The 19984-nt window shown below is 37.8% G+C and overlaps 2 protein-coding genes across 2 annotated transcripts in view; one reads left to right on the plus strand and one right to left on the minus strand.

Moving 5' to 3' along the window:
* Positions 1-13718, minus strand: part of homer2 (homer scaffold protein 2) — a 37936-nt gene extending 24218 nt beyond the window's left edge. Inside the window, exon 1 of the mRNA XM_066701461.1 lies at positions 13231-13718. Within this exon, the coding sequence (XP_066557558.1) occupies positions 13231-13235 (5 nt within the window). The 5' untranslated portion in view covers positions 13236-13718. The remainder of the gene's footprint in view (positions 1-13230) is intronic.
* A 2255-nt stretch (positions 13719-15973) lies between these two features.
* On the plus strand, positions 15974-19551 carry LOC136748038 (RNA guanine-N7 methyltransferase-activating subunit-like protein). Its single transcript, XM_066701462.1, has 3 exons — positions 15974-16091; positions 16963-17133; positions 18562-19551. The coding sequence occupies exons 2-3, from the start codon at positions 16964-16966 to the stop codon at positions 18755-18757; spliced, it is 366 nt and encodes a 121-aa protein (XP_066557559.1). The 5' UTR covers positions 15974-16091; position 16963; the 3' UTR covers positions 18758-19551.
* The last annotated feature ends 433 nt before the right edge of the window (positions 19552-19984 follow it).

The raw sequence follows: 19984 nt of genomic DNA on the forward strand, positions 1-19984 counted from the left end.
GTGAAGTCTATTTTCTATAAGACAAACATAACCATTTCAGACCACGTATACTGCAGGACTGTATTAAGAATGACCCAAAGTTATCTAACAAACATCAAGCAAATATATAGGGAGTCAATTTTAAACTGCTCTGAGGATTCCCATTCTAAAGGATATTTTCAGATTCCTATTTACAGAAGTGAATGTATACTGTCGTGTGTGACTCAATCCAAGTATTTACATCCTGTAGTGATTATATGCAATAATAACACAGTAAAAACACTAAATCAGGCTTGTAAATAAAAAACAACAAGAACAAATCTCAAAGGGAGTAAAGCAACCAACTGGGTAAAAAACATGACAAAATGCATTAGTGGAAGCGAAACTGACCGAATATTAAGGGTCTCCTGTTTAACCTCTACCCCCACCACCCCAAAGCCCCCCAGATTCATTTAAATATTGATATTGAGTGGGTGTGCTTTATTCACTAAGCTTAACTCTGCAGGACAGCTTCCCTGGCTCTCGGCATCACAGGCCTGGAAATGCATGTGGGTGGATGGAAAGAGCCTGTTTACAACCTGCCTTATTTAATGTGATTTCAGGAAAATGCAGGCAGAAATGTGGGTGAGCAGAGCACCCCATATTTAATAACAATTTCTTCTTATTATTAATACATTAAATACAAAAATAAGCAATACAATAAAAAAACAAATACATAGATACATATCATACATTCATACATAGATTCAAGTCATTGTGTTGATTTGCTGACAAGGAAACAAACAACAGCTTTTAGGCTGAAATGCACTGCAGGTGGCTGCTGCCCCAGAGAGCTGGGTTTTGGGAATAATGAAGTACGCCACTAAGCTTGAAATATCCTATTCCCAGCGATCTATTTTTCATCCGTTGAAAGCGCTCTCCTACTTTCAGAGGCTGAGCAGTGCTTCTGAAAGCCACGCTGAAAGACACAGCACTGAGGAGCTGTCAGGAGCCGGTGGCTGCAACTGGGAGTTATTGGAGAAGGAAACCACACACTGGATCCACTTGGGTATTAGGTTAACCAATGTGTAACAACATTTTTCCGATATAAGCATATCACTTTGGTTCACATCATCTGTAGTTAAACACTGGTCAGCAAAACACCAGGCCAAATATTCTGCGCTCTCATACAGAGATACAGATTAAATCAAATTGTATGCATTAGGCAGATCATGTTGGTTTGAAGTATTTTCCATCCAAGATATAGACATTTATCCTTAAAATAGTGTGCAAGTGATTTAGGCTTTCTATTAAATGCAAAACTTCAACCCACTCACCTTTTGTAAATACCAACTGCTGTTGGCAGGAATCTTCTATTGGTAGGTGAATTAAAGTTTCAAATACTCTGAGCCCAAGTATCTATTGAATAATAGGTGTTTATAATATGTGGACTATAAGAATCATGAATGCCAACACAGGTAGAATAAACATGACAATGTGAGTTTAAGCAAGAAATATAATTATTTGCTTGTGCTGCACCTTTATTTATGCAAACCCTTTAAAATAAGAGCCCTACTGCATTACCTGACAGGAGCGGTGTAATAATTTTGAGATGATTTTAATAAAATGCAGGAAATGTTTCCCTCTGGAAAGTTTTCTGTGATGAATTTCAACAGCCTACAGAAGTCAGAGGCAGAGAGTGGAAGCATTTTCATAATGCCAACACAAAACACACAATCAGCCTTAGAAAAGGAAAGGGTGACAATATAAGCAAAGATGTTCAAAGAAAAAAGACCCATGGTATATAAATAATAAAACTGAATATTATTTATTCGATCTGCTGTTTTGTTGTCAGGAATTGCGATCGATATCTAGAGAACACACTGAACAATAAAAAAAACTATTGCAAAAAAGTAGGCTATGTATTGATACAAAATGCACAAAATAACCATTTTCACCTGGGAAAAGTTTGGGTTTTTATTTTAATCTTTACTTTATATGCAGAGGTTCTTGTTTGTTTGTTTCTTGTATAGTGTTTACAGCAGATCAAGATGCCAGAATCATTAAAGGGCAAACTAGAAAGAATAATAGATGTATATCCAGGTGAAAATAATCCTAGATTACTTCAAGTAAGAGCCAGGACTGCTGCTGTTTTGTGCTACATTCATAGTATTACAGCACTATCCTTTGTTATTAACACAATCCAGTCAAAGCTCTTTGCAGCCTGACCTTTTCAATATCTCACACACCTCTGGCTAAATGTGCATCAAGACAGATTACTCAGCCCTTCTAACACGGGAACAATTGATAGTCCAAATAATTAGCGATTAATGGATAGTGTGAGAAAAAGGGACTGGGTCCCTTCGAAAACATGGCAGCAGGGCCAGAACACTACATTGTCCAGAATCCACTGCTCTGGCATTAGTGGGGGAGGTGGAGCCAGGCACTATATAAGGAAGCAGTGCAGAGCAGCCAGGGTGGTGGCTGCGCGGAAGAAGGTTGTTTGTGTCTGCGCTAACAAAGAACAATGGACTTTCCCCAACAATGTTAGGGGTTACAGAGACAACCCCATGTTCAATGCGAAACTTTAGGTGAGGAGTTAGAATTGTGATCGGCGTATTGAACTGTTTATGAGGATTGATTGTTTTATTTACTTTGCGGGGGTAAATGTGTGTGACTGTGGGAGAAAACGGGGGCGCCATGTTCTGCACTCCCCTGCGTGGTTGACGCTCACCAGCAGGGGCACGAAGTCCAGCACTCCCCTGCTTACACCATGCTCACCAGCAGGGGTGCTACGTCCTGCACTCCCAGCTACCCAAGTCGACTGTGAATTAGGTAACTGCTGCTGTGATCAGAGTTGAAGAAGCACCCTAGCGGCCCAACTACAGGTGGGGGCTGGTCACAGTAGTTATTGTTAATCTGAGGCCCACTTTAAATTAAAAACTCCTATGCACTCCACTGTCTTCCGTTACTGGGATGGGGCCACATCACAGCACCTAGTAAACATGTAAAGGTTGTAATTATATGCATAAACCCTTTGCTGGTAGTCCGCATCTTCACAGAGAGCAAAACACTATTACAGGAAAGTGATTCAACCTGTTTTATACTCGAGTTCTGCACACATCTGAACCAGAACATTATTGGAGGAGACTGGTTTGGTAAAGTAAAACAACACTCTTTACTGTGGTAGCTGCAGGTGGTTCGTTGGGGCACATCTACATTACACAAATAAGACACTTACCTACTGTGACCCTAACCACAGCCAAAATTCCACAATTCGTACATCCATCCCTTTATTTACCAGTACAAACGCAACCCAAACGCAACACACACCTAAAAGTCACACTTTCTTTCCTCACACAGGATAATATTCATTTGGATGTTCACATCATATATATTTATGAGACAGTATGTTCCATAGAGTTGTCTTGTAGTTATTCAATCGTGAAACATCTTGCATGATGTTTACATAAGTTTCATTTCTCAAATTCTGCACTTGTAAACCCCTACATTTCAGTGGGCATTTAGAAAAAAAAAACATTGAAACAGATGATAGCATTCTTTGTTTTTTCATTTTAGTTTCCAGTATGAAAAAAATAATAATAATCACACCAGCGTGTTCACCCAGTACCCTGTTTCAATACTCGCACAGTAGGTACGTTTCTGCAGCTGTCTCTGTTCTCTTGCAGATGAAAAATAGGCTACATCATACATTACAAATCGGTCCAATTTTACCAATCACATCCAGTTAGCATTAGAAGAGATTACTTAACAAGGATTTTCACCTTCTGCACAGACATTCAAAGACTATCCATATGTTCATAATATGTATACTTTGGGTTGGAAAAAAATATTAAATACCATTATACAAAAAATAAAGAGATGATGTTTGGTTTGGCTACATAACCTAAAATTTGCATCGATATTCAAATGCAATAAAAGAATCGTTTAATGATCAAGTGCCATTTTTGTTGCCTGGATCAAAGGGGGGGAAAGTGCTTTGAAATGAAATTCTATTCCCTACTACTACTGATTTACTCACAAAAGCAAAGACCTTTCAAAATATGTCAAGAATTGTGTAACTCTCTGAGAAGGGAGGCAGAGGGAAGAAACTGGAATAAGGGAATGGCTTCTGTAAACATTAAAGCTGCTTACAGACACACACCCCATCCTTACACTGCACAATGCAAAATGAAAGTCATGCTGCAAATATTTTCTAAACTTCACATATGGCATAATCCATCATCTGAAAACTCCCCTCTCCCCCACATTAATGTACAACTGAGCAAAAGTCTGCTGAATACATTACATTATCTGTCCTGGCACTTGCGGTATACTTAATTAGCATTTGTTAGTGATGTGAACTGTACTTTCAACAACAGAGCTTGAATTAAATGATCTCAGACAGTAATGTGTTGTAGACGTGTGTATGCTGGATGTTCTGACTGACATTTACCATTCTTTGGTTCCTCTCTTCCTTCTGGAGTAGAACGCAAATTAAGTCCTTTAGTGTGGTTCTTCTCTGATAGCATCAGTTTAAATAGCAAGCATTTTATATCCTTATGTCAATAACTAAGCTCCTTTACATTTTGGAAGTAGTTTAACTAGAAACCACATGATTTATTTCAACAATTAGATCAAAGGCAAGGGATTACAACTTCTGTCGTTTCAGTCTCTGGTAAATTAAGATAAATCGATAAAATAAACAAAACAATTGAGACAGAAGTAGGCCTAGTAGTATGAATGCAAAGGTTCCAAATGGTTTAAAAGAATGCCTTAAAGCCTACGATTAGGTTTGCAATAAGCATCAATACCTTAATTTCTAGGTATATGGCAGACTGAAATTGCAAACTGGGACACCAAGCCATTAATGTCAATAACTGATCTGCCCCAGAGGGTTTGTGGAAGGCTCTATGAGACCTTAACATCCAAGATCAGAAGAACACAAGGCAACTGATATGTTTCTTATTGGAAAGTCTCCTTGGCTGCAAGAGTGCACTCAAATCTGGCTGATTCTTCCATTCTTGTCAGCTCAGTAAGCGGATGCGGAAGAATAAAAAATGAGAGGTATGGTATCTTTAATAAAAAAAATATATATATATAATAATTAGAGTGAGCAATATTGGAAGGTACTCTTTATTGTCGCACTCGAGAAGACAAAGTCAGATAAGCAAAGGCCAAACTTACTAACGTGCTTGTTAAGTTAAGTGGAAAACAGAGAAGTGCAAAAATAGCCAGCAACATTATTAAACCATTCCAGGTTTTAGGTGTTAAGGAAAAACAACCTGCTGAACCTGTGTGTGTTGTGATGAGCACACTGAATGGTGAATGTCTGAATGGTGTTTCAGACAATCTAGTTCTTCCTGTTCAGAAGAGTTAATTGACCTCAAGATTGTAGTTTTCCTCCAACACAGTGCAGTTGCAATTTGTCATTATTTTGGAATGCGTTTCATTGCATTTGGTAGATAACAGCCATGAGTCACCACCAAAATATTTAATATGGAATTGTCTGCATAGATCAATGCAGTGTTTTAAAAAATCCTTTGCATGCAACTTCAAAACACAGATCCATAACTTGTACCCTGTGGTATTTAAATAAGATATTTACAGTGTGACAGAAAAGAATGTTGTATAACCAGTTCCACAAACTGGAGAAGAACAGTAGCCCTGCACAATGGCAATTAAAGCTGATTTACAGATTGCCTTACCTCAGCTGGAGACCATATTTAATACCTGCAGAAGACAGTTTGTAAGTAGGCTGATAAAAGCATCACAAAAAGTAATATCAAAAAGTGTATCTGTCACGTCAGAGCACCTGTGTCCTACATTTCAGTAAAGATCTAGTGAGCCAGTGTGCCATTTTAAGGGAGAAGAAAAAATGTCATAATGTGCCTTATCAATGCCATTCCTGTTTATCCAGGAGAGCGTGTTAATGACCCAGGAAAGCAATATTCATATGGTCAGCCCCACACTGACTTTAACAAAGAGGTTATTGTATAAATATGAAATTTGTTTCATTATATGAATAGAAAGAAAGCAATGGATACATCAATGGCATGAAATCAAAGCGTCAATTACATAAAACTCAAGACCCTAATATTTATTTTAAGGATTTACTACTTAAGTGACTGGGGACTAAAACTTCCAGAACTAGTGACACAATGTTCTAATGTCTACAAATGATGAATATCCAACATGCATCACCCAGAACAAAGACACACACACACAGAGAGTGCAGCTATCACATAAAATGCCAGATGACCAGGAATCAAAGAATACAATATGCTGGTGAATCTTTTATGGAAATCTCTCTACTGCCCTTCTGGACATGTTACACATGAACATCTGAACCATGGCCCGGGATCAAGAGTTCTCTGATCTGAACTGTTTTCGGGGAGGTGTCAGATTACTGCATAGCCCTGCAAGGGGTGGGGGTTGGGTGGGGGTTGGGTGGGGGTTGGGTGGGGGGCGCTAACAGGAAAATTAATCAGCTGCCCGAAACAGTGATAGGATAGATTTTGGGAATCCAACAATTACAACAGACCTGGGGATAGAGCAGTAAAGGCAGAAAGCAAATAAACTAAATTACATCCGCTGGGGTGAATTAATTCCCCATGACAAGAAAACTGAATGAAATACAGACAGACTGACAGACACAGAATTATCATGCAAATGTAACACACCTAGGGTATTTTGACCTTGTACTGTACTGTATCACACACCTGAATAACTGTGATCGCTGAAGACGATCCTCCTACATGAATGAACACAGAGTCTTAAGTGTGCCTCTCCTGAAGGAAGAACATAACCGTGAGCTATACTGAAAACTAGGGCATAAAATGCATACATTAGCAACTATTTACAAAGGTGAACTACTGTAGCACTATTATGGAGAAATTTGAATGCAGCTGAAGGAACCTGTCATCTGTGAATGAACAAGCTTTCAAGACAGCAAAGGTACAAAAAGTCACATCTGAGCCACATTTAACTCACACACAACCAAAGTCTTGTTGTTTAAACCACCGCAGCTGGATTCTAAATATTTAACAACTAGACACTCAGTTTGCTTATAGTAAAACCAATACATCCCAATGCTTACATAGCAAGGTAGGAGAAACAGTTCTCCATTAAAAAAATAAAAGTTATTTCTAAGAATCTCATTGATCATTTGGACTTATACCATTTGTGCCAGCATAAATCTGTAGTCCTTGAACTCACATAAAAGATTAAACAGGTTTCATTAAAGAGATGCATATTAGGTTAATATAAAAAAATCACATCATTTTGATTTCAAAATCCAAACTAAAACTAGAGCTGTTTTCTAAATAAAGGGAAAGTTATGGAGTAAACCATTGGCAGACTGCTTAGAAGGGGGGTGACTTATTTGTGATCTTTCTTGTGCAATTTCCACTATCAGTGAAGGTGTTAGCTGCAGAATGGAAACTCAGAGCAGATGGCTCCGGCCACTACCATCTGGCCCAAAGATTTTCAAACAGTATCAGCCTGCCTCCACCATTTATCAAACTTTAACTAATCAGCCTTTGTATTTCAATCTTCATCACAGGCAACAAGCCACCTGAAACATACTGTTCAATATTCTTTAGCTTCTATATGAAATGTGATGAACTACATCCAAGATCAGAGTATAGGTGATACTTTTTCTAATATAACCGATGGTAATCAGCACGCATCCCATTAAGGTATTACATTCTTAAGCTTAGGATGCACCTCCCTCTGTGTTGAGCACAATATTTTCTCCCACTTGGCTATTCTCCTTAAAAACTGCAGTGTACAACAATGTAGCTTCATTTATTTATTCAAGGAAAGATGTCCACCATTCACTCACCTAGGTCTGTAAGAGGTAACTAATTCAAACAAGTGGACCAAACTGCTACAGTTACAAAATGCAAATCAAACACTTAAACTGACGATAGTCTCAAATTAGCATCCTGATTCATGGGGTACTTTGCAACTTTGTTGTAGATTTCTTATCAGGAAAAAATGTAAATTTAGCATGATGCTAACATTTATGAAAAGGCCCATTGAGTTTGAAAAGAAAACAGATTTATATTAGATCTTTCCAAAAGTCAATGTGAGAATTCTCACTTTATAAACTTGCGTACTTAACACTGCTGCTGTTTTGGTTTTAGTACTTCCTTTTATGAGACGTGTGTTCTATACATCAAAAGGAACTTCTCACCCATGGATTATTCATTGCTTAGGATCATATGTAATCAAATGACACCAGAGAGGATGTGAGTCATTTACTATTATGATTCAGGTTATAGTGGTTTACATGTTACTGATTACACTTTCAGATCCGAGATGCCCATGAACTCTGATTGGATCAACATGTTTCATAAAACATTTGGAAACGCAACATCTTTGCTCTGTAAAGAACAAGTCAGTAGGGGTAGGGAAAGAGATGTGCTCTCCAACTCAACAGTTGCTGCTTCCTTAATTAACCCCCTTTTTTTGACAGTCTACAATTTTGTGATCTCGGCCCTAATCAATAACCCTCTGTCAGTCAAGGATGAGAAACCTTGCATCTAATCAAAATGTTCACAGTTCTGTTTACATGATCAGCTGATCAGCTGCGAGAGAGTAATTGAACAGCCCAGTGACTGAAAGATTGCTGAACCGTGCAGCTAATCCATAACCTTGTACAGAACAAACACTGCCCCGGAAAGCAGATAAAGTACTGGCCAAAAATATTACAAATCAATATTACAGTACCTTCTAATAATACTTTATCCATAGGCATCATAGAAATAAGCAGTTAAACTAAGAGCTACAGTCATGGGACATTATATTACTTTATAGATGGTCTCCTATTCCAGTAGGTGATAAGCACTAATTGCAATGACAACTATTAATTAATGCACATTTACAAAATGAGAAGAAGAGGTAAACATTCCCTGCAAAATAATGAACGGATGTTTCTTATTCCAGATGACGTTTACAGGGCCTCTAAGGTTATATATATATATATATATATATATATATATATATATATATATATATACACACACATTATCTTTTGTATCTGGAAGGTAATTTACAGTGAAATCAGTATCACATACCTTGAATTGCACATTTACAATCTGGATGATGCTCAGAGTATCTTTAGCTTAGCGACATTAAGAAAGCCGTCGTGACTGTTCTTAGAATCTACTTTCACACTCCTGCAAAACATCTCTATGATCACTAGAGCCCAAGTGTGAAGTGTGGACTGACTGGCCAACCTAAATTTAGGGTTGCTAACTCTGGTAGGATGTAGTCGGGGAAGCTATATCTTATGACATAATGTCTCCAAAGATTGACCGTAAATACTCTTTTTGTATAGGGTCCCATACAATCAGTCATGTCCATTTATTTATTTGCATTTGCACATTAATTATTTATTGTTTTCAGATTTCCTTTTTAAAAAACAATAAGCATTATTCAATTAATATAGGGATAAAATTTGAGTTAGCCTAGTAATAACTACCCAAAATCATGATCAAAAACTTTATTGTGAAATGCATTGCTCTGCCAATAGGAGAGACTTGGCACTACAGATAACACCCACCGTGTTGTGGGCTAGGGTTTAGTTTCAGATCTTTGTGAGGCCTAATTATTTGTCAGAGTGAAAGCTGGAAGGAAGGTGTACTTTTGGAGATTAAACTGGTAAAGCACAGCGAGTAGTTTAAAAAATAATACAAAAAAAAGACATGATATGTTATTCAGCATATACATCAAATGCATTCACCAGACTCTTATTTGATAATCACACCAACCATAAAGCACTATTCTCAAGTTTTAATCTATATCGGTCAGTTGAAATGCACCCTTTTTGTGTGACGGCTTTCCGTTCTGCCCATGCTGGTTAATTTTAGAATATTGATCAGACCAATCACTATTGACCTGATAACATTAATGATCGCCCGTCTCTCTAAAGCTGGGTCAAGCGCTGTGAAATGAAGTGAAGCCTTCACAGTGAACCAGATCTCCTGTGCTTTTGAATAAGAATCAGGGAACACAGTTAAAAAAGAAAAAGAAACCTAGAATTAAAACTGTTTAGAAAAACAGAGCAAAGATAGACTAACTGTCATGCAGACCCAATCATTTCCATTCCACTTCCATTTAACTACAACTCTGCCTTTGAGGTAAGATTTAGCAAAAGAGGCAAAAGCATCCAATTCTTGAAGTAAGCTATTCCAAGACTTGCTTGGTACAATCCTACACTGATATTACATGAAAGTGTAACATAATAAGAATTGCATCTGTGGAATTCTATTTATAGCCAGGTACACAATGAGAACCTAAAGGATAAAATTAAACATCTTCGTAGCTATGAATGTGCTGATATTTTGAATTTAAAAAAGAACAAACGAACAATATGCATCATGAACAGCAGGGTACTACGCAGCCAGCAAAACGGTGGTACTCAACAATTACACAAACATTCTGATTCTGCTAATCACAAATGAAAGCCAAGGATCAATCCAGTTTATGCAGTGATGTGCAGTATGTAACAAAAAATAAGCATAAATGCCCACTGTGATTTATAATTATTTAGTTTGGTTGATTTAATTAGATTTACATATGGTGTTAAAAACAGACTAAATCTCATTGTTTGAATGACTTCAGAATAACGTCTCAATTCATAACACTTTATAGTTGTAGGTTTTTCCTCACAGAACGATTTGATTGTTCAGACTCACTGACACGTGACAAACCCCCTGTACATGAAGTGCATTCAAATGATTTCCCAAGTTCCATTAATAGTGTTTCTCAAAGACCTATGGCTATGAGATTTCATAACTTCATTGTATAAAGCAGATACAAATTTCTCTAATATTTTTGGTTTATGAACTGTATCCATATCTTATTAATTCTGAAAGAAGAAACAATACACTTCAGCTATTATTAGAATGATCACGCTTGTAATCCATTCAATGTGATGTTTCACATTTATTTAAAAACAATTACAAATGCACAGAAAACCCAAGCGGAGAAACCAACAGGCTATGCTATAGAAGAACACACTGGCTTTGAAACAGTTTGGCTAAAAAAGCTAGAAAATGCAAACAAACTCCACTATATTTCTTTTCCAGAAGACTTTTCCTGTAAGCTGCTGGAGCTAAAGTGTGCGAGATGTATATAAATGTTCAGGAACAATCATGAGCAAGTCCATAAAAAAGAAACGAAGTTCATTGGGGACATGACTGTCAGTGTCAGTCAAATCGGTCTCCGATCTCCAGGGAGTTGTGGCATTTGCAGAAATATACCAGCATCCACTTTATATGCTAACAAGACTCAAAAGATTTACCATGTGGATGTGTGCAAAGCATTGGGACCTCACCAACGACAGAAATTACAGTCAACCTAATTACAGATATCATCCACAACAAACAAGAGAAACATATGCCCACTAAACGTATATTTCATTACTTACTTTTGAGATTTTAAGACATACCACCACTATTTAAACTAGATAGATACACACACACACAGCTCATCATGAGCCTGTCAGGTTTTATAACAATTCAAACCACATGTTACGCATAACAACTAGCTCCATTCATAAAACTTCAGCTCATATTTCAATCATACTTCCTTATAGTCAGATGTTATTTTGAATATGAAAAGGCTTTTTAATTTGCTCATAAATATATGTACAAAACAGCTGGAAGGACAACAAAGTCAAGCAGACTGTAAAAACAAACAAACAAGCACATATACTATAGTTTAGGTTAAACCCTTTGAACAGCTTCCATGAGCACAATAACTGTTGGAGATGATCTTCATGCCATTGCATTTACTGTTGCCATGCTTGCTCATGCATTAGGTTTGTTTACTCTGGCCCTGACACAGACCGTGAATTTCCACTGGAAAGGGTGCTAGGAATTCACCTGCTAACAGCTTAGATTTGAAGTCACTGAAGTAACACAACACTCCAGAGTTAACAGCAGAAACACACCTGCACTGTGTCCAAACTGGTGACCTGGTTGGAGTTGGCACCCACAAAATTGTAATACAGTTCACACATTCTTATCAATCAATTCCCATGAAAGCACTAATAGCCTACTTGTAAAATTCAAGCCAGGCTAGATGTATGTAGCACTCATTATTTAATATTATTTTAATGTATAATCTCAACTAGTACTCAGGCAATAGATTTGAACTCTACATAGCATTTTTATCAAAGGCATTTGGAAACCACAGGGTTAAAACGTCCTTTTCTGACATCTTTCTTTAAATCTCAACGATTGTGCCACTTATTTTGGAAACGTGCAGTTTCATGTTCCTTATATTCTGACCAGGAAGACCGGCTATGCAAAACACTGAAAGCATTAAATACTTTTTTAAAGATATGAGAAACAGTGTGTGTGTGTGTGTGTGTGTGTGTGTGTGTGTGTGTGTGTGTGTGTGTGTGTGTGTGTGTGTGTGTGTGTGTGTGTATGCTTTATTAGGCTACTCATAAAGCACACGTATGAAGATCTATGTGAAAAGTGAAACGTAGGGAGGCAAGACCTGATAAGATTCCATGATTACACAACTGAGACCAAAAATATGATTTCCTTGTGTTTTGAAATGCATATGTTTTCAAAAACGGGATCTTTGTAAACCTGTTGGATCATAAATATCACAGGAACAATTAATAATCAAAGATGTCGCTCCATTCTTTTCCACAATTCAACTCCAGTGCGCCCTGCTGTCACTCACAACATACCTGATTTGTACGTTTAAAAATCTTTCTGAGATTTCACCTGTTAATACATTTATTTCCCGCATGATAAGTGTCCGAATAATAATAATAATAATAATAATAATAATAATAATAATAATAATAATAATAATAATAAAAACCTTACTGGTTAGCTCAACTTGACCAGAACATTGATAATCAAGTCATATTTAAGAGACTAAGAAAGGGTTTATTTATATACAATTGAGAAATGGATAGTAGAGAAATTGTTACTTTTTTAATAAATTGATCTTCCTCTCGTTGTTAGATCGATACTATCGACTGAAGCTTATTCAATTACCGAATTCGAAAATTATGTTTGCATTGATAAAATATTTACTCATCCAAATAAATACACCCGTGCAAAATACATACCAATAAAGCGTGTGGTTTCCTCCACATATAAAACGCTTCAAAACATACATAAAAACGCATGATGGGATTTAAAAAGCAGCTGTCAGAACCACATGCGTGGGGGCAAACAGCAGCTGACAGCAGAAGACCGTGCAACTAAAGTATCTGGTTTTTTCTTTACTCACCCCATTGCCTTGGACTTCTTGAACAAATGTTGCGGCTTCCAGACTCCAAAAGCGATCTCTGAAGCGCACTTCTGTAGCTCTTAGACTGTCGGAAACGACAATCTTGAAACTTGCGTATAATAATAATATCCCCTCTTGGACTTAGCTCTTGGTTGAGTGCATATCGGAGCCCTTGTATCTACAGCCAGCAATAGCCAGGACTGAAATATGAGAGAGTCTGAGTCACTAACACACGGGCACCCAGAAGCTTAATGTGCGTCTTTATAATATTAAGCCTTTCGCCTGCTTTCCGCAGAAGCCTTTTTCACAGCCATTTAGGATTGTTCCCCACGACGAAAACGCAGCAATGCAAATATGTTTCAGGGTTTTTTTAGATTTGATATGACTGTTTAATAAATGTATTTTCTTCCCCAGTAGTTATCTCTCCGATCCCTGATGTGCTGGTGTTACAAGTGCAGCTCTGAACTGCAGCAGCGACACTGAGCGGATCCCACCTGCTTCCCACAGCAGCCTCCCACAGACTCCGCGCACAGGGACAGGGGGGTGACTGCCTCTCCAGGGGCCAGGAAGGCATCCAACTCTTGGGGATTGTGTGTGAAGTATTAGCTATGAGATGCATCTACTAAAAAAAAAACTAATCTTGTCCTTGATGGTGTCATTTTGCTGGTAGATAAATATGGAAAGCATTTAGTTTGGGGTGGGGGTAAACTTAATAAAAACAATTTGCCAGTATAGCACAGTGCGTGTATGAATACATGTCTGGAAACGTTGCGATACATTTGATATACATTAATAGCCAAGGGACGGGAAGGTTTAAAATAAAACATTTGCAGATATTCAGTTGATTGAGCTCTAAAATTGACAAAGCTTTTCATTATGAAAATGCATCCATATTTCACTTAAGTAGGGAGTTATAACCAGAATAACCACAGCCTGCATTGTAAAAAGGTTCATGTTTATTTATTTATTTACTGATGTGTATTTATTTTCTCAAACGGGTCATCGAACACGATCAGATGTGGATACATGTAGAGGACACCTACTGTATTGTACTGAATGATTATGTTTGTAAAATGGAAACAATGGCACGGTTCCACGGTTCTGGATCAGTCTTCCATTTCTTAGAATTACAGTATTTATCTCGGTGAACCCATTGCCTTTCCAGTGGCTTTTCAATAAATAATGGCATTATTCCGGTTCCTGCTGCATGCTTTGTGACTAGGTTACTTGGTTACTTCCCTGCTTTTACATTGGATTAATTATGAGTCACTGAGCAATATCGTGTTTCCAAACTGGGAACGAAGACCAATGCGTCGTGGCGCATGAATTCTTCATACAGAGATCTTCCCCAAGACATTTGAATTCCGTTGCCACTCAACCACACAGAAAAGTATTGTTGTGAACACTTAATTAACATAGTTTAGTTAACATTACATAATTCATACTTGTTTTATTACTGATAATACGTCCATGGAGCACATTTTGTTGAAGTATGGTAGGTTATATAATTTCAATACTGTCTGGAAATACTAAACCCCAACACAGGATCTTAATTATGTAATTGAACCTTCGATCAAAATTAAGGTTCAATTAAGCAATAGAGAACTCAGTTGGAACGAAAACCAGCAGAGCGGGGGGGGGGGTCCAGAACCATTGCATTAGAGGATATGTAGATACATATTAAATTTAATAGTTTAATTATATATATATATATATATATATATATATATATATATATATATATATATATATATATATATATATATATGTGTGTGTGCGGTACATCCCTCAATAATGCAAAGCCTGGGTCAACTCTCCAGGTCCCAGTGAACCACATTGTCTTGCAGTCCTTATTCCAGCTGAGCTCGGAATGATTGAATTGGGCCAATATTTGCTTAATTGGAAGTTAATATGTTTAAGCATATGTATGCGTCTCCCAGGGGACACCCAGAAGGGAATTATTTATCTTTGCAATAAAAAGAAATACAGCGGTATCACTATTTTTTGGAAACTGTCGAAACCTAAACTTAACACATTAGGGACCTGGTGGGGGTTGATGATCTTGATTAAAAATAAGAGAACTGGAGCATATCGAAGGGGCCAAAGGACACGTTTTTACATCACTGATTCAAATCAAGAAGTCTGGGAACTGATAAGAGTGTTCACTATAAAACTGATCTAATCATGATGCAGTCGAAATAGTCCCCCAGGACATATTCAGCAGTTTTAAAATCATAATTCCTTTAGCCTACATGTAGCCTAAATATTAGCCAATAAAGACAAGACAGCCAAACTGTCCTACAGCCAAAGAGTCGCAAGGGACACGTCTGAAGATAAATTAAATTTTCAATACAATATCAACTTTGCAGTAACAGAGCCTTGAAGAAACGCAAATAAGGAACAGAATTTAACTTGGCACACACCAATACACCACCAACAACAATAGTAATGCATGCACATTTATGTGAGAAATGTTTGTTATAAATCCCAAAATGAAAATCTTGTTTAAACTATCCATATTTTCTAAATTAACATGCATACAAATTTAAATCAAATTAAAGTTTGTTTTCAGCATGAAGTCTCTTAAGAAATATCAGATCAGTATAGTATATGTATTACAACATAACTCCATTTCAAATTCAAATAATTATTTTTGATTTATCAAATAAAAACTTACCACAACTGATGTAACGGGAACAGCAGGACAAGTTTCTTGGGAACCTTTGCGACGCGGAACCTTTGCAGCGCAGCCGGGGGAGCCGCACCGCCGCACAGCGCTGCACCGGGGAGCACCGGGGAGCACCGGGCAGAGCTGTTTGAAAAGACACAAAGTGGGGCAGCTCTTCTGGACTTCTTTTCAAGTGAGTAAAGGGTTGGATTAACCGCCAACGATAAACGACACCCAAAAGTACTAATGGGTTGTTACGAGAAGTTAAAAGAATATACATTTCACATTTTCAACCCTCAAAATAGGGATCAATATGTAATGTGCGTAGCCAATAACACGTTGGTTGGCCAAGCTAGTTTTTAAAACATTTTTTTTTTGTTTGTGATATTTGTATGGTTGCCCAGTATAATTAATCCAGTAACTGATGAAAAAACAAATTTGATAATAGCAATACGTAGCCCTGAATGCAGTGAACCGCAGCGCTTTGGTATCTGCTTAATAACAAAGCCCGTCGATTGAAAGTGCAAGTAAATCACAATAGGGCAATACAACTGATCTGTGAAGTTTCTCATGTGTTGGATCATTCATATCTTAAGCTTTTCTTGTTACATACCAGAATGCTGTTTTTTTCTTGTTACCAATATTGCTTAAATGCAATCTACACACATGTGGTTAGCAATCTGATTATCATGTAAAATGAGCTGGTTTTAACCTTGTGACTGTTGATTGATTTGCATCCAAGAAGGTTATCCTTGTCAGTTTATTCATTAGAACTTGAAACGGACAGGACATTATGAAACTAAAGTATTTACTGGTTTTGTTTCTACCTATAGTTTTTTTGGGGGGAAAAGGGGGGACTTTTGTAATTGAGTTTCTTATGTGACCTTTTCTCGTCTATCTTAAATTGAGTAGTTTGATCAGTGATTTTATCTTTTTTTCCCTCAGTTGCTTTTTTGTAATGGTTTTATGGAACTTCTGTTTCTGTCCTCCCATGTGCTTATCTCGGTATCGGTGGTCCGACCTGTAAATCTAGGCTCCAACCTATATATTCTGTTTTCTTTCAGAATGGCTGGCAGTGTGGAATCTGTGCCTAACTATGAAGAGCAGTTTTCGCATCGCTTTACAGAAGACGATAAAGAATATCAAACATACCTCCAGCGTGACACAGACCCACCCCCCATTGTGGAGGAATGGAAGGAAAGGGGGGGTGGACAGGCGAGGGGCAGGGATAACCGGTACTGTAACATTATTCAGCTATCTTCGTAACCACCATGATGCTGGGTTTTGGGGATGGCTTGTTCTTGTTGTGCAATTCTTTATTTGATTCCGCAGTTTTGTTCTGTTTTGGAATCTGGAGAATTTGAGTGGAATGCCACTTGCCCTTCTTGTGTGTCCTTTACTGTGTTATGTAACTAGACTAGCATAACTTACAGTGTTTGGTAGAGCTAAGGGGACTGTAAACCTTAGGGGTGGTGCTGGAGTGTGTTCATTCCTGGGTGTCGGTTAGGACACAGATGACTCCGACGACGACGTAATGTTGACTGTTGAAAGGCAATTTAGAACAGTACAGGTCCCAGGACAGCACATGGGCAAAGGCACTTCATTATCTTTGACCATCCTGTGAATAGCCAGCTGAAGTGATGGATAATTGTGTATCTATTTGAATGTATGTGTATGTGTGTGTGGTCTACAAAGGAATAAAGAAAGACACAATTACTATACATAACATATAAAATTATAATGCACATTCAATAATACTATCTCCTATTGACACATTATTTATACTTAATTAGGATATAATTATACTAATATATAAAGTAATTCTACTAGGTGTATAATATTATAAACTTAAGAAGATTAACTAATTGAACATCAAAGGCTGCTGTCGCTAGGAGCCCTGAGTTTAACACCGACATCTTCTGACCTTAATCAAACGATAACGAGACATGAAGGTAAGCAACCTGTCCGTTTACTATCGGGGTCACAGCTGTATGTACAGAACCTGAATATATAGTGATATAACAGAAATAGTAACATCAAGTAGTAATATCAAGCAAGAAACAATAATAATAATAATAGCCGGAGTCTGAACGATCGCGCACACATTGCGACTTAAACAGGCTATCTTTGCGGTGTAATAATCCACCAAATAAACGGAATTACTAACTACAGTTTGCATCTACTAACACATAAACAAGCGCAGAGGTTACTTACAGGTCGTCAGTGACGCGCACTGCTCTGGCAAAACACAAATAAACTAAATTAAATAGGAGCGAGCAGAGTGTACTCTCTCTTGACTCGCGTCTGGTCGCACTGGGAAGAAGTCGCAATGCACTCGCGTCACTGAAAGGCAGAACTACAGCTCTTAAGCAGAATGACGCAAACTATAGCAATCTGTAGCCTTTTGTACATAGTGTTCCAGAAACAAAATGATCAGTATTGGCTGTAATACCACCTTGCATGTATTGGCATTTGTTTTTATATTACAAAAATAATCCTAAATGTGAAACACTACAGCATTTCAAAAGTAATTGCAGGGTGTCCTAGGATGACTTCACATCTGGACCACTTTTTATTTAGGCATCTGACATTTAGGATTCCTCCTCAAGACCAGCTAATCTAATGTCTGAGCTTGCCGTTTTTTTTTATTGTGTTTCTTTCAGTTCTCATGATTATCGGCCTTACAGAGGAAGAGACCAGGGGAGGAGCTGGTCAGGGGATAACCGGGACAACCACCACTGGCAGGACAGAGGCTGGGGCCAGGGCCGGCAGCACTATCATCATCAGCAGGGACAGTCCAACTCCTACAACCAGGGATACAACTCGTATAACCAAAGACCACACAATCAGCGCTACTGAATGAGCCGGGCAACAATCCAATTAACAAAGACTGAAATAAAGTCGGTGGACAAGTTCTGCCATGTCAAACGTCGGCATCACCGTAGGGTTGTATGTAAAGAGGGGTGTAATACTTCTGACCATTAAAATAGATGTTGAATGCTGTTGCTTATATTGTTTTTATTGTCAAGATTATTATTTTTTGACGGAATGACAGGTCCAATTTACTAAGTTTAATAAGAAGTGGGATGGGAAGCTGCAGTAGCAGCACAGACGGTGTTTAGTGCAGCCCTGGGTGTTAGAGGAGTGGAAGACTCTCAAGTCAACAGACATAGTTTACTAGCTGCCTCTAAAGGGCTGTTCTATATGTGTTTTTTCTGGGTTCACTTTTAATGGGTGACCTCCATAGATATCCAGCATTTCTGCAGTGTTACTAGTCCAGATTTAGTTCTGTATAAGAAAATAAAATGATACTGTGAAAGTGTAGTGCTCCATTTAAATGGCCATTAACATAAGATTTGATATCAACGAATCTGTCCTTTCGGATTTCACGCTGTACTTCAGTGCAGTTTAGCATGTCTGAATCGGCAGCTTGTAGCTGGGAATTGAGAACTGTTTAGAAAAGTTTATTATGTTGCATGATATCAGCCATTCAATTCAGTTATTTTTAGGATGAATACTGATTCAGCAAGCCTGAATTTGTTTTTCTTTCACATTTTTGTCTGGTTATTTTTAAATGTTTAATCTATTTTTCAATTTCAGCTGTGTATTGGTGGGATTTTGGCAAGAAAAATAAAATGTTCTGTTACTATGAATCTCTTTTGTATCATTCTGAATGTGAACGCTCATGGCCAAACTGATGTTCCTCAAAAGGAAATAATTAGTCTCTTTAAACTTACAGATGGTTAAATGACAACGCATATCAAATGAATGTCTTAATGAGATTGTTTGAAATGGGCATTTTTCACCTTGTATAACCTAGTGGGTAATTCAGCTGGCCTGCTCAGGCTGTAGCAGGTGTTTGTGATGAGGATAATTATGAAATTAAGCAAAAGCCCTAGATTGCTTCCTAGTAATTTAGTTCCATTCCCCTTTATGATTCCTGCTTCTGCTACACTGGCTGTTTTGCAATGTGTGTAAAGAGGAGCGCTGCTGTCTTTGACTAACAGAGAATCCAGCTGTCCAGTTGGGGCACATAGAACACCAGGATACTATCCCTTATGCATACTATGCCTAAATTAAATTTTA

This window comes from Amia ocellicauda, chromosome 4 (genome assembly GCF_036373705.1).
Source record: "Amia ocellicauda isolate fAmiCal2 chromosome 4, fAmiCal2.hap1, whole genome shotgun sequence".
NCBI classification, from domain to species: domain Eukaryota; kingdom Metazoa; phylum Chordata; class Actinopteri; order Amiiformes; family Amiidae; genus Amia; species Amia ocellicauda.